Below are 15,619 nucleotides of genomic sequence, written 5' to 3' on the forward strand. Positions count from 1 at the left end.
TATTTTTTCCTTTTATCGAAGCTGCGCTGATAATAATTTTAATTGTAATTGTAATAATAATAATAATAATTATTATAATAATAGATGATAATATTAAAAATAATAATATTAAAATGATAATACTAACTACTACTATTACTACTTCTATTACTACTGTTATCATTACTAATGATGCTATTAATAATAATAATAATAATAATAATAATAATAATAATAATAATAATAATAACGATAATAATAATAATAATAAAATTTGTGATAGTAAATATTTAAAATAATTATAATTAATTGATACACACAACAACAAAATTTATACCTAATATAATAAAAACGCATTTCGTGTGATCTCTCTTTTTTTGTACATATTTTGAAAAATCTAATAAACACGAACATACTGTTCTTTCGAATCATCTTTAATGTCCAAATAAAGACAAAAAAACGTTTGGACAAAAAAGTGAAAAATTAAGGTATACTTAAAAAAAAAACTTAATCCCAAAGGACAGGAACCCGCTCCAAACACTGCCCGCACGAAACATTACGATTAAATATAATACACAGTATGCAATAATTACACAATAATATAGGATTAATTAAGAAATATTATGTGTTAATAGTTATTTAACCATGCGTATGGCTCAGTCTATTACACTAGTCTCATGCAATAACAACAATAAAGATACAACAATGTATTTACTTGTATTCGTCATTTAATTATTTACTTATTACTCTTTTGTTTTTTTTTTGTTATTTCTTTTTTTTTCTTTTTTTTTTTTTTTCAATCATCCCATATATATTCCCATACACACAACCTTTATTACGCTCTACTCTTTGCAATAGAAAAAACTGGAAATTTTAAATATCAATCAACTTTGTTTCACTTTCTCATTACAATATTTAAGATTATGTATAAATAGACAATTTTTTTCCTCACGATACTTCTCATGTTCATTTATAGATTTGTTTTTTATCTTCTTGTTAGAATCTTCTCTGTGTGACAGTATCGAGCATGATAAGCGATCGAAAGCCGCATGATATACATATCTCGACAGGGCCATTACACATAACAATTCGTACACAAACTTTTTAAATTATTCTAACGTGACAAGATGTAACTTTTGACACGTGTCTACTAAATATTACAAATTTTTCTATATTATCGATTGTGTACAGATAAAATTGATTTTCAATTTTTTTCTCTCTTCTTTTTTTTTGTTTTTTTTTTTTTTATCTTTTATCTTTCTACCATCGCGACAAGCAAATATGAATAAGTCATCGCTTTTATACTACAGAATTGTATAAAAATATTTAAGCATTTGAGATTAATAGAAATTCAAGAAAAACATTGTATATATTATCGTCGAGATATCCGAGATACGATTTAAAGAATCATTAGAATGATCACGCGTACGAATTTTATTTGATTAATTATAATAATATTAATTGTTATATCTATTATGACATTTTCCTCTTTTCTTTCCCTTTTTTTCTCTTTTTTCCTTAACGTTTCTGTCGAAAACTCTTAAACAATTTTAATTCTAATCAAATTTGTTTTATACAAAGGTCTGCTATAAACGATTCTGACGCGATAATACCGTTTGAAATATCAATTGCGTTTAATGTTAAGTGTGTATCTCAGTGTAAACATGTATATTTTGAAACTGAAAAGGATATCTTCCCCTTAAAAAAGAAAAAAAAAAAAAAAAAAAAAAAAAAAAACTAGTTATTAATTATAGCAGACTCCCCGTCGAGCAGTAACATGTGGCTTGGTTGCTTTATCCCAAGTCCTTATATATATAAGTAATATAAAAAATATTAATATCACAAAAATGGCGCAGGCAGGGCAAGGAAAGGACCAAATTGGGATAAGAATATGGCAATAATTAATTGCCGATTGACAAGCATGGATTAAATCAAGGAGCGGTCACGACCGTACAACACATTCTCTACCTTGGGTTCTTTCACTTGCACAGACGAAAAAAGACTGCATATATATAATATATATATACAATATATATATATATAATATATATATATGTGTGTGTATGTATGTATGTATGTATAAGATTTCTTATTTTGCATCTGTCGAAATGTATAAAAAGGATAATAAAAGAATTATTATATCAATTTTTTTTCGGAGGTGCAGGACTCTACGACAGAGCTACATATCTCGGCGCAATATTATCTTTGTAAAATTTCTTCAATTAGGATTTCCTATTAATCGACGAGCGAAGAATACTAATAGCTCGAATATTAAAATCCTCTCTCAAAAATAATGCTTGTTCTCTCTCTGGCGTTTACCATACCAAAAATATTATACGTCTTTTAACGTCTCGGTCGCTCACGCGGGTTATTCCTGCCAGTTCCCTTCCTCACCTTCTTCTTTTTTTTTCTTCTTTTTATTAATAAACTTCAAAATTTGATTGATAACAGTGACTTGACGATGGTCAGCTTATTTTTCATATTATTCCAGCCCCCTCCCCCCTTTACACATTTAACTTTGGATAGATTATAGAGAGAGAGAGAGAGAAAAAAAATTAAAAAAAATAAAAAAAAAAAAAAAAAAAAATATTTGTAGTAAAAGTTCTAGAAATCATTTTTGTTTGTTTGTTTGTTTTTTTCTTTCTTTTTTCGAATGCCTTTGCAGCACAATTACATATTCTGATATATAGATATATTAAGTTGTCATTGGTACAGTATTTGTCACAAATTTGGTTTCCTAGAAATTTTGAACGTCGATGGTGAGAGATAAGCGCATCTTGTACAGTAAAAGTGCTCGCTTTTTGAACTGGCCCAATAACGGACTGGAATGACAGTCTGCGCTCGAGTTTAAAAAGATTTTATATACGAAAATTTCAAAATTAACTGGAGAGATCATAATTGAGCACATAAAATTAGTATTGCGATAGATATCACGTCATAGATTCAAAACTCTGTGAACCATTTCTGTAAATCATACCAATGCCCTTTGTAATCAAATAACATTAACTTGAGATTGATATAAGAAAAGATTTGAGAATGACTTATAGCGATAACAAAAACATTGATTCTAAAATGCATTATCTATTTACACTAATGCTAACATGATCCTAATTTAATATCTTAAAAAAAAAAAAAAAGAAAAAAAGAGAAAAAGAAAAAAAAAAGAAAAAAAAAAAGAAATCACAAAATTGTCTGTAGGTTAAAAAACATCATGTTGTATTATTTACATACATATATAAAGTATATATACATATGCATTTTTCAACATACTTCTAACATGATGAGAAAGTGTAGTTACATAACCTAATATCACAATTATTGAAGAGAGGATTAAAGTAAGCAGAAAAATTTTGGTTCAGAACGAACGGAATGGCACTTTCTGCATATATATCGACTTTTAACGTATAAAAATACATACTCTTGAAAACCTTCTGTACACTATGAAATTTCTACAACGTACTCTATTTGTAGCTTTATCAAATAAGTATTCTACTTTGTCTAAGGCTCTATGAACTCATTGAATACAGATATGCACCTCTCTCAAAAAAATTAATTCCCTAACATATAAATTTTCGATCACAGTAGTTTAGCATGCTCTATAACGTGAGATCTACGCTTTTACTAGCCAACTAATTTAAGTTGGAATTAGTATAGCTGGGCTAGTTGGATTGCCAGCACTTGTCTCGTTTCGATACGCGAGAGTTAAACACTTGAGAGTGTTGTAGCGCTAATAGAAACGAAGTGTACAGCATGTACAGCATGTTGCTACAATAAGGTATCACTGAATGCAGTACGTTGCGGGCATTGCGTACAATACATTCGCGTTAAAAGTGGCTGATGACCACCACAAATTCCTCCCTCCCACCCCATATTACCCACCCACCCTCCCTCCCACCCACTTATTCTTTCGGCCCACTGATTTATTTGTCGTTCGTATTTCCTTATTCATTCGTTATGTCGCTTTTCTCTTTATGTCACTGCATTCTCGTTAATGCAGTTAATGACGTACTTTCTATTTCCCCTGATATTCCTTCGATGACCAAGACACACTAACGACAACGATGTTGATGAGAAGAGGCCGTGGTTTCACCCACCCACCCTGTCCACCCACGGTTTTATAGCCCGCCCAACCCCATTCGGCCTGCCCCTTAAAGCGGCCTTCTGAAAGAAACATAACAACAACGTGAAACTAAATGAATAAACAGATACATGCTTTGTAAAAAAGCTTAGAATAATTTCCTATTAAAGACAAAACGTTTTATAAAAGCGGAATTTACAAACTTGTTGGGAAAGGGCCGAAGATTGTGAAGGTAATTATTATAATGAATAGAATTTTTTTTATAAAAATTTCTACATTTTTTTTTAATTCTCTTATTATACTAAAATGGCGGACGAACTTTTTCAGTTAGCAAACTAATATAGATCGTCCGTTTATCAAACGTTAGTTATGATTAAATATTTCTTTATTGGTAAGAAATAGCACTGATAAAATAAAATTTTTGTTTTTACTAAAATATATTATTTTACTAAAATATATTATTTTACTAAAATATATTGTTTTTACAAAATACATACCGCATTTAGGCGGGTTTGCTCAAACGCCGTACATATTGTGAAGCCGCTCGCTAAGCGGCAACGGAAATTGATCTGAAAACCGTTTCCAATTTTCTGGACCAACTTGATTCTTAAATCCATGTAAAATCTATACATTGAATTAAATCAATTTATTAGAACAAAAAAATGGAGAGAGTTGATTTAATATAATATTATAATATATTTGTAATATTTACTTTTTGAAACATATCCTTTAAATCGTCCCTTGGTGTAGCCCACGAAGCAATAGCATCGCAAAAATACATGAAATCATTGACAACCCCAGCTGGATTCACTGTGACCATTTGGCACATACCTCTGAATGCAGAATCCTTTTCTTCGTTATCTCTTATAGTCCGCAATGATGTACACCTAATAATATTAACAAATAACAATTAATCAAATTCGTTCAATAACCTGTTCGATTTCCTTTTAAAAAAGTACATTGATAAGAGACAAAGTACATATAATCTTTAAAGTAACAATTTTTTCAATTTTAAAACAATACACAATAATTTTTTTCACACTTTATATAAACTATATCACTTTTATATTGAAAATTTTCCTTTCAAGTAATGTACTTTTTTGTATACGTGTGTATGTGTATATTTACACACACACATATATATATATATGTGTGTGTGTGTGTGTGTGTGTGTATATATATATATATATATATATATATATATATATATATATATATATATAACATTTACAGATGTATAATTGTGTGGCTACAATTGAATTTGTAAAGTAGCCATTTAATTATAATATTCATTCGAACATTTCATAAGTTGAACAATCTCTTATAAATAGCATTCGATGAGACAAAATAGTTTTATCTTTCACGAGGCCAGTCCTACGAAAGAAATAGATTGATTTTTATAACAATAAGTGATAAAGATTGTTATTTAAACTTTTCAATGAATTGAACAAGAGACTGGCGTCGTCGTTGTACAATTATGACTTTAAGGTCGGGTTTACATTTGACATTTACCCACACTTCTTTGGCGTTCTAAAAAAAATGTATTTTTTTTTTAGCAACAATAGCTGTAAGAGAATAATAATACTTAAGTAAAAAACTACTGCAAGAAATATTTGACAGATACCAAAGTGGCAATATAATCTACATGCACAAATATCTTCAATTGAAGCTACTTACTTGAAAGAAAAGTGTTCAAACTGAAAAACATTTACCTAACTTATCTGATGCAAGACAGGAGTACAGGCTAAGTGATTAACCGACTTAAGTGACAAATGTAAACCTACCCCCATATCTTTGAATATATATTTAAGAGCATACAACATACTTGCATGGTAGCAAATAAAAATTATAATCATGAATTCAATATAAAAATGCTGCAGAAACCATTGAGCAAGTTGGCACTAATCTCAAAGTATGCTCATTCACAAAATTATATGTTACTCTCTCCTAGTCATTTGTCTTTGTACCATTGTTGCGAAGGTAGATGCTTTGATCAAAATAAAAATATAACAGTATTAATAAACATTTATAAATTTCCTATAATATTCTTACGTAATAGTTCTTTGCAGCATTTGATATGCAATGTATTCAGGATTTGGGAAATAATGTATAATAATAAAGTGCTAATCAAAATAGAAGATAATATAATAATTAATAGAATATAATAATAAAGAAATTTACACACCACTGTCGGACAAACTGCTGTAACATGGGGGCGACGTCGTGGGGACACACATAACCTAGGCGACCGATCGTTATGGCTACAGTTTCATTTCGTTTCAGTAAGTAGACAAGTGAAGTGTAGTGAAGTGACCGGAAACACAAACAATAAGACAAACTGATAGTGAACCAACGATCAACTCAGGCGAATATGTTGTCGTTTAACTTTAATTAACTTGTAATTAACCAGTCAATTAATCATAATTAATTAATATCGACAATCAATAGAGACAGTGGGAACACAGGTGAACATATGAAATACCGACAGTGAACATAGGCAATACCGTGCTATTGTAGCTGCTGAAATAATAATAAAAATTAGATAGCAGCGTGCGAGCCCATGATTTTATAAACCGATATGAATATGACCTCTACCAAGAAATGTCAATACAAATAAGAATAACTAAGAATACAGAACCAAATTTTTATCATGATTTTAAAGGCCAATTTAAACAACTGTTGGAAAAATATTTGGGATTTAAATGCAAGCATAATATATACTGAATTACTGTATGTTTCTATGGCAATACAGCCATACAAAGCCTGCAGGCAATCGCACACCACTAAATTAGGTATAATAGACAAATACTAGTAATTTAATTTGCTGATAAACGTGCAAGCGTGGTTATATACAACCACCCTAAATCGCTGATTTGTGTGGTTTATCATTTTGTGAAAATAATTTGTAGAGAATGAATATATGCACCTAAATTTAAAATCCATCGAATGCTACATCTAGCATGATGTTTTTTTTTTTTTTTTTTTTTTTTTTTTTTTTTTTAATTCTGGAATACTTCTTGTATATACAAAATGTTTAAACCTTGAAGTATAACAATTCAAACGTAATTAAATTAACTGATTTTCCTATGTATGTACATGGAGTATACCTTAAAAAATAATAGAGATTAAGATAACATTGCTAAAGAACTTCACGATACACTCTCCAATAATTAAGAGTATGCCCCATATATAAGCTGTTAAGCAAAATACTAATATAATTAGAAACTATATGGTAACTTACCGGTGTTTTCCAACAGCGTTTTTGGCGTATTTGGTCGGTTGATTATTTCGATTAGTTGAGTTAATATTAATGGAATATATGCACTTGTGTCAGGTCCTGGAAAAAAAAAATGTCAGTACTGTTTAAATGCTTATAATTAATTTGCTGAATCACAGATAACAGAAATAGTAAAAAAAAAAAAAAAATAAATAAATAAATAAAAAAAAAAAAAATAAAAACAAAAAATAAAAATAAAATACAAGATAAAAAATTTACCAAGCTTTATAGAAATTTCTCCAATAGCCCACGTCGCATTATTACACACTGATATAAATTCGGGATTTAAGTTCTGTCCAAGTATTGGCATAAAGTCGGCTGCATAAAACAACAATTTAATGACGTTACTTTTTTGATTTATCCCAAAATATTATACAAATTATATAATACTTACGTATACAAGGTAGCACATGTTGAAAACATGCTTTTGTAAGGTCTCCTAATAAAGCAAAGCTGCTTTGCCTAACTTCTGGCATTCCATCTTGCATACATTGATACAATAATTGCATTACGTTACTATTCATTACTAAACGTTCCATGTGTCCATCCAAGCCTTCTGCTAAACCACTAAGAAGATCCAATGCTACTATCATAAAATCTTTATCGGGTGCTTCAAACTGTTCTGGACTTTGTGTATTTGCTATATGTTGATTTAATGTCTGCTCTACTAAGGACACACATCGCCTATAAAAAATAACAGTTTAAATATATAAGTATATGCCTAATAATTAAATATTATTATTTTTAATATAATTTTTACCTATACACAGGTTCACAGTATGGTAAAAATCCAGATCGTAATGCAGTTGCAACTGATGAAAGACATTCCAACAATGGGAAAAGATCTTTATCTTCGTCCTTTAAAACATTCCATTTGTTGATTAAGGGTGGCATAAGAAGATTTATATAATCTGGTTTATTTAGATGATGGCCCACTGAATCGGCTAACGTACCGATTGCGTCATATAAAATTAAAAGATTTTTATGTTGATATTTACCTGGAAAAAAAAGAAAGAAAAAAAAAAGAAAGAAAAAGAAAATAACATTCAAATTAATTACTAACAAATATAAAATTATTATTAAAGTCCAAGATCTCTATATTTTCAATACTTACCAAAAGCAAAAACAAGTGTCTCAAGAATAAATCCAAGATAAGGGACTAATTCTGTACACGCTTCTTCTTCCAATGTCGCAAATGCAGAACATGCTGCTTCTTGTACACGTTTGTTACCATCTAATACCCTTTTGAGAAGCTCTGTCATTAAAGGTTTTAAGTGCGTATCATGTGGCTGTGCACAAACCCAATGAGCATAACGACTTAAAGTCCAGCAAGTAATTGCACGGACAAGTGCTTTTTTATCGCTGAGACAACTGATTAAGTAAGGTATTAACTCTGATAAATGTGGAATCATTCCACTCATACATCCTGTGGAAAGAAATAAAATATTACATTTATATTCCATAAAAAAATGCACTTTTATAAAATAAATATAAAATTATTGTACCTTCAGCAATAGCTCCAAGAGCCAATATACCAGATTCTTTGATTTCCCAATCTTGATGAAAGAGAGTTTCTTTTAAAATGGGTACTAAAACTGGCAACAGTTCTTCTCTAAATACATTTGCTAGCATATCTAATGCGGCAGCCGAACATTTTCGTAAATTCCAGTCACTAAGCGTTGAATCGTCATCAGATCCGTCTTCGGCATCTAAATCTTCATCATCTCCTCCACCATTTTCATCTGTATGTTTATTCATGTTGGCATGATGCGAATGATGTGTCTTTGATTTATGAAACCTTGGTCGTATATCTTCTTCTCTATCTGGGATCATTTCATCTTCTTCTACATCTCCTTTGAGAAGTATTATATCAATTTCGGAGTATTTCATACCTCGTACCTGTTAAAAAGAATCATATTTATTTTAATATTCATTCATTCAGAATATTGTAAATAAATTCACTTACCAAAATGGGTACCAATCGAGTTAAATGTGGCGCAAGAGCTTCTTTACAAATTTGTTGTTCTGCCAAAGAGAGCCAAAATTCACAAGCTTCTAATGCAACTCCTTCATCTTGATCTTGAGTTCTCATTAACATGTACTCTATTATGTTATGCATATTTGGAATCAATCTATCCATTCGAACTTCAAGTAACATCACTAGAGCCCTTTAAAGGAATTAAATTGATAATGCCAATTTCTAAAATTTTTTTTTTTTTTTTTTTTTTCAAAGAAAAAAAATATGTAACAATTCATTCTTGTTATACTAGTTTTATACCTGCACACATTTTTTCTCACATCAGGATCATCATCAGTAGCTAAATGGAAGAGATTTTCCAGAAAACTATCTATATGAATCATAAGCACCTGTGTACGAGTTATAATGAATTGATTAACGCAAGCTATTGCGTGTGATCTAATTTTTGGACTTGTATGTCTGAAAAATTGCAAGAATTTTGGAATCAAAACATTCAAAGGCCGATTAAGTGCATCGGAATCTAATATCTCTGCGGAGTCTTCACAAATCTTCTGTAGAGCACCGAATGCTCCTTCGCAAACATTATAATCTTGCGAATCCAACATTTGACAAAGAGCAGGTAATAATTCTGGCCAAGTTGTTAATTCACCTATTTTTTTTTTTAAACATAATTTGCTTTAAATAATTCTAAAACCTTACAAAATAAAATTTAATAACAATGTAAATAACAATATCCTCACCTTTGGATGCAACGGTAGTTATTAAAATACCAACAGTAGCACGAATTAAAGCCGAAGGATCTCCAATAGCAGACAAACATTCTTGCTTTATAAAATTTGTAACTTCTGGTAAAAATTTATGAAAATGTGCCTTCACATTGTTTTTCAATATTAATCCACTCAGAGATCTTGTTGGTTCATCTTAATAACAAAAAAAAAAAAAAAAAAAAAAAAAGAAAAGGGAGAAGAAAAGAAAAAAAAACATCATTAATTATTTTTCCATCTATGTTTGGTTAACTACAAATTAATCAATTATATTGACAAAACTTTCTTACCTTCGGATGTAAGTTTAGTTAAGATGAAAATTAAATAATTGTTAAAATCTGGAAATTTGTTTAGCTCTTCCAATTTCTAAGCCAATTATTAAGGAAAACAAGTATTGTTTTCTTGACATTATCAAATCCAGAATTACATGATGTGTATAAGTACGCGTGTATATATATATATATATACATAAATATATACATACATATATATATATATATATATACATAAATATTGATAAAGTATAAGAATCGTTATTTATAAACTATTATTATTATATCATCACGATATATAAAATAAATCACACATTAGCTTCATTTAAACGAAATAAAAGGAACGTTATTTCTGGAGAAAACTTCGAAGATATATTTTTTGTTTTCGTTTTAACGAATCGAGACATTTAAAAAAAAAAAAAAAAAAAAAAAAAAAGAGAAAAAAAAAGAAAAATAAAATAAAATAAAATAAAACAAAAACAAATGGATATATATATAAATTAATGGAATAAATAAATATTTAAGAGATATCGATGAAATTGCGAAAAACATAACAGGAAATTGAAATCATATAGTGTGTCGAGAGACATTTCGTGTAACATATTTCTTGGCGGTTGAAGCTCACGTGTTACAACATTATTCGAGAAAAGGCATGAACAAAACGATCGACGCGCTCGGAGCATCAAATTCTAAGCTGATCGATGGGCGAAAATAAAGTCAAGAATAAAGATGACGTCTTTGTTTTGATAGGATCATTAAAGGGAATTGGATTAATTTCGATGAAATGTCTCTGAATCGAACGGGTTACGGATAGAAAAAAAGGTAGACCATGACAGGCTGCGCAAAAGCGCGCCGATCGCATACATACATACATACAACGGCAAAGGAATAGAGCCAAGAACTCGCGATTGTAATGGGAGGGGTGGGAGGAAAGTAGAAACGAGAAGGATCCGATTGAAAATTTCACACAATATCATTATCTCGTTCTATCGATGATATACGATACCAACCGATCGAAAAACATAGACGATAATACAATCCCATAAAAATCGTCAAATCTCCGTCGCTTCTCTTTCGTCACCATCGGCGTCCACTGTCTTACGACCGGGAAAAGGCACAAACCGTTCCGTATTTTTGAAACTTCAACGAACTAATTTGGCATTTTTTCGGCGAAAAAATATGACGATAAGAAAAAAAAGGATACTTGCTGTACGGCTCTCTGTGTTGCCGTATCCGGGCTTTGTGATTCCTTAAGAAGCGTAAGGATTTGTCGTAGTCCTTCTTCTTGCGGTTGCCACGCCATTTTCATCGTGTTTTTCACCAGCACCACCGAATGCAGCCAGCCTTCTCTGACCTCGCAGATAAACGGAAGCTCCCTACGGTTACCCCCACCACCATGCCACGAGAGCATAGCTTGTAGCGCCGGTAGCTTTTCCCGTATTGGCGATTGCGCGTGGAGAAGGAGGACCTGCTCGATCGCCTCGTGGACCAATGTTCCACCATCGATTAATCTTCTGCATTAATTAGATCATCGTTCCACATCTTCGAGCGTCGATATTCGAACGTACGCCGATTCCTTGGAATAGACAATTGAACGTTTTCATATTCGCTCTCTTTGATCAGTTAGCGGACCGCTACTTCCGGCGACGACGACGCCGCCTATCGATCGACCCTATGTCCACCGTTCCTTCGTTTTTTCATTTTCAAAATCAATATTTTTCTTTCATTTTTTTACCTTTGTATCTCTGTATTCATTGATTCATTACCATCTACCCAAGAGAATATTTAAACAAATTTTGACCTATTGTTCCTTTTTTTTTCTTTTTCTTTTTTTTCCCATCATAAATTGGAATGAGATGTTTAAATGAAAAAAATTTTTTTAAACATAAGTAAATGTTAAAAAAAAAACAATACTGACCCACAAGTAAAATTTTTTAAAATAATAATAATAATAATAATAATAATAATTGATATTGAATAAATTCAAATTAAATATTAAATGAAAATAATATTTACTGAATTATAACAGAAAATATTTTGTTCTTATGCCTAGCAAACTTATATAGAGCAAAGCCTTTATTAAATCATAATATATACTTGATTTATATAATTCCTTCTAAGAATGTAGACTGAATATAAAATGTAAATGTTATTAGCAATATGTATAGTATGACTCATGAACATCATGTTCTTGCACGAGGTCTCCAAATTTCTATCCCTTCGGTACCAGATACAGCAAGGACATCATTCAAATAATCTATCTGTAAAATATAATGAAACTAAATTACATTATATGCCTAAATACGCACTTCTATATACATACACTAGCTATTTCTCCATAGCCACAAGTTAGAGTGGTAAGATTTTGTGGTGGATCAGTTGGACTTGAAATTCTCACAGTTTTGTCCATGGAACTTGTAATTACACAACCAGGAGTAAAATGAACACCGGTTATTCCTTTCTTATGTTCAGTATCGTAACATTTTATAGGCTCAAACTCTCTCTTTAAATCTAACACATGTAATTTCGCGCTACTATCGCCAACATATACCAAATCTTTTTGCATACACACACTCATAGGGAATGATTCTTTTGAGATCTAAAACAGATCACTGTATGCATCTGTCGAAGCTCGTACAACGTAGATATAAAAGGAATTAAGAAAAGAAATATTACTGTGATTGTTTTCATAATTTTTCCAGCTCTTTGATCCCATATTGAGACTGTTTTATCCTCACTGGCAGATAAAATATAATTTGAACTCATTGCAAGACGAATAACGGCTCTCTGATGTGGTTGATATCTTGCTATAGGACTATATCCAGATCTTGAATCAAACACCAATACTGTTTTGCAGAATGAACCAGTAGCAAAAAGAGCTAATTCTGGGCATGAAGCTATGCAAAGCAGAGCACCTGTAACGATCCTACAGAAAATGAAAAATTTTTGCTTAAGTATCTAATAGATTAGAAATAAAATATATGTTTTTCACGATCCCGATTGACAGAGCGAGCGAGAGCATCCCAATGTTTTAAATGCATGTTTTATTTCTTTTGGGACTTTGTAATTAAAGAAATTTATTATATAGAGATTGCAGAAAAATTTTCCATAATACCAATCATTGGAATATCTTATCATACAGCTATTTTATGAAAAAGAATCTCATCCCTTCCTCGCTCAGCCTTTCCATTATAAGAGCAATAGAAATGACCAGCTTGGTTGTCATATACATCTTATAAGTTTTGAAGTGGACAAGGCCAGTAGGAGTGAGAGTCCAAGCCTTGACATTTTGATCCCAACTACAGCTATAGACCATATCATCTATTGCTGTTAAATCCCATATCCATCCATTATGAGCAAAATCTATACAAGTACGTTGCACATGATAATTATCTTCAATGGGAAGGCTACAACATACTAAAGATCGATCTCTTGCTCCGGATATACAAATTCTTCCATCCTTTGTACAAAGAAATTATATAAATACTTATTATTTATGATATATATGTAATTGCATAAAAAAAAATATATAGCTTTATTTATTACTAACGTGCATTAACAGCAGTCCATCTATAGTACTGTATTGTACATTGGTAAGAGATAATTTCTCCACTGAATTTTTATTTTTCCATAATGAAGTTTGTTTCTCAATCGCTACACACGATAACTTCCAAAACAGTTCATCGTCTTCAGCTGAAATTACATATGTCACTTTGACAAACAGTAATATAAACTTTTAAAGATTTGGTACATATTATTAATCTGTAAACAAAATCGAATAGAGAATAAACATAGAATATTTATAGTGCAATATTCTTGTAAGAATAATTCAATGTACAAAGATACAAAGTTGTTGGTTAATTAAAATTACATAAAAAAAAAAAAAGAAAAAAGAAAAAAGAAAAAAAAAAACGGTTTACAAGAATATTAGAAGCAACCAGTTAATAAAAGTTTTAATAAATACAGATTTGTTATATATAAGCATAGTGTAAATTATTTTGTTTTTTTAATGATCTTTATCTTATTACTTATATTAAAAGCTGCAATAATTGACACTGTTAATCTTTTTATTTTATAAAGTAACAGATGGTGTTTTATTTATTTACAGAATGATTTTGGTCGTGCAAGGCACAAGGTGCTATCAATTTGAGCTAACCAGGAGGCAAAATCGGATAACCAGTATTTGGAAATATTTGGCTAATTCTCATTTTCCAGAATGAATTATCGTTCAGTATTTGATAAAACTGTTTACAAACTAAACTCAAATTGTGCATCAATGTTTCCGCATCTAGGAATGAGCAGACGTGTAGAAATATCTAAAAAACAAACAATAAAAAAAAAGTAGGTATAAATAAAAGTTAATAACGAAACGTACGCATACACTTATATATTTATCGTAATATTTGTCAAACCTCTATTGGAAGATGCAGTAATGAAATGGACTGTTCTTTGTCAGATTGATCATCTTTTTTCTGTTCAAGGCTTGCTTCTTCATCGCACATTTTAACGTGGAATGTCTAAGTCAATCGTTATTTTAAACAAATCTTAAGCGAACATATTCAATATCTTATATATATATGTATATATATTTATACAAAGTATTTTCGAATAAAAGAGATCATCAAAAAAATTGTAGATATTTCTAACACCCGTAGTATTGTTATGCTTATATTCTTTATACACCTCTTCACCTTCTATAGATGCGCATGACTCATTCAATCATAGCATAATACTTTCTTTAGAGTTTGTGAAACTCAAAGCAGGGCCGACAACTTACAATATTAAAAAGATTTACTTTAAGAATCGAACATAATTTTTATTTCTAATATTAAAAATATTTATTATTCCAGTATTGATTAATGAAAAAATAATAAAAGTTTATTTTCATATAGAATCAACTATCTTTTTTTTTTTTTTAATAATTATATACGTATAAGGTTAGATGGTATCATTGAATTCCTTTTTTATTTCAAAAAAAAAAAAAAAAAAAAAAAAAAAAATTAAAAAAAAAAAAAAAAATAAAAAACAACCACATAGGCATGAGCCAATTTATTAATAAAAATAATTAAAATCGTAACAACGTTGTCAGAAAATTATATTTTAAATGAACAATATTATAAATCTAATAACATGATATATAAATTCCCTTAATTTTTGTAAACATCACCTTAAACATTTCACATATATGCTTAATCATTAACAATTAAATATATCAAATGTAAACGACATTAATTTCATGGTGTTTATGACTTTATGTGTTTATATTTGTTG

At 30.0% G+C, this 15,619-nt stretch overlaps 2 protein-coding genes across 4 annotated transcripts; both read right to left on the minus strand.

Moving 5' to 3' along the window:
* Window positions 1-3,874: 3,874 nt before the first annotated feature.
* Window positions 3,875-12,122, minus strand: LOC124425984 (transportin-1). Of its 3 annotated transcripts, none has more exons than XM_046967160.1 (15): window positions 11,553-12,121; window positions 10,367-10,442; window positions 10,053-10,232; window positions 9,613-9,961; window positions 9,301-9,502; window positions 8,840-9,233; window positions 8,449-8,760; window positions 8,095-8,332; window positions 7,729-8,018; window positions 7,554-7,652; window positions 7,299-7,394; window positions 6,243-6,318; window positions 4,770-4,944; window positions 4,555-4,681; window positions 3,875-4,137 (listed from the first exon to the last, which is right to left on the minus strand). In XM_046967160.1, the coding sequence occupies exons 1-14, from the start codon at window positions 11,757-11,759 to the stop codon at window positions 4,574-4,576; spliced, it is 2,802 nt and encodes a 933-aa protein (XP_046823116.1). In that variant the 5' UTR covers window positions 11,760-12,121; the 3' UTR covers window positions 3,875-4,137; window positions 4,555-4,573. The 3 variants fall into 3 exon arrangements, with proteins under 3 accessions (XP_046823116.1, XP_046823114.1, XP_046823117.1); XM_046967158.1 differs by having other exon boundaries at window positions 3,875-4,140; XM_046967161.1 differs by lacking the exons at window positions 3,875-4,137; window positions 4,555-4,681; window positions 6,243-6,318 and having other exon boundaries at window positions 4,781-4,944; window positions 11,553-12,122.
* Window positions 12,123-12,383: 261 nt separating this feature from the next.
* Window positions 12,384-15,079, minus strand: LOC124426071 (F-box/WD repeat-containing protein 9-like). The gene is made up of 7 exons (XM_046967346.1): window positions 14,761-15,079; window positions 14,505-14,664; window positions 13,899-14,041; window positions 13,579-13,808; window positions 13,025-13,274; window positions 12,672-12,947; window positions 12,384-12,609 (listed from the first exon to the last, which is right to left on the minus strand). Exons 1-7 carry the CDS (start codon window positions 14,848-14,850, stop codon window positions 12,532-12,534), a joined length of 1,227 nt encoding a protein of 408 aa, XP_046823302.1. The 5' UTR covers window positions 14,851-15,079; the 3' UTR covers window positions 12,384-12,531.
* Between the last annotated feature and the right edge of the window lie 540 nt (window positions 15,080-15,619).

The sequence above is a fragment of the Vespa crabro genome, chromosome 8 (genome assembly GCF_910589235.1).
Source record: "Vespa crabro chromosome 8, iyVesCrab1.2, whole genome shotgun sequence".
In the NCBI taxonomy this organism is placed as follows: domain Eukaryota; kingdom Metazoa; phylum Arthropoda; class Insecta; order Hymenoptera; family Vespidae; genus Vespa; species Vespa crabro.

Excerpts from the sequence above, each read along its gene's own strand:
- LOC124425984 (XM_046967160.1), bottom strand. The coding sequence starts at position 11,759 with ATGCTCTCGTGGCATGGTGGTGGGGGTAACCGTAGGGAGCTTCCGTTT. Across the intron at positions 10,443-11,552 it reads CACAGAGAGCCGTACAGCAA|AAATTGGAAGAGCTAAACAA; the intron begins GTATCCTTTTTT and ends TAATTGGCTTAG. Across the intron at positions 9,503-9,612 it reads GTGAGAAAAAATGTGTGCAG|GGCTCTAGTGATGTTACTTG; the intron begins GTATAAAACTAG and ends ATTCCTTTAAAG.
- LOC124426071 (XM_046967346.1), bottom strand. The coding sequence starts at position 14,850 with ATGTGCGATGAAGAAGCAAGCCTTGAACAGAAAAAAGATGATCAATCT. Across the intron at positions 13,809-13,898 it reads ATGGACTGCTGTTAATGCAC|GATGGAAGAATTTGTATATC; the intron begins GTTAGTAATAAA and ends CTTTGTACAAAG. Across the intron at positions 13,275-13,578 it reads CACTTCAAAACTTATAAGAT|GATCGTTACAGGTGCTCTGC; the intron begins GTATATGACAAC and ends CATTTTCTGTAG.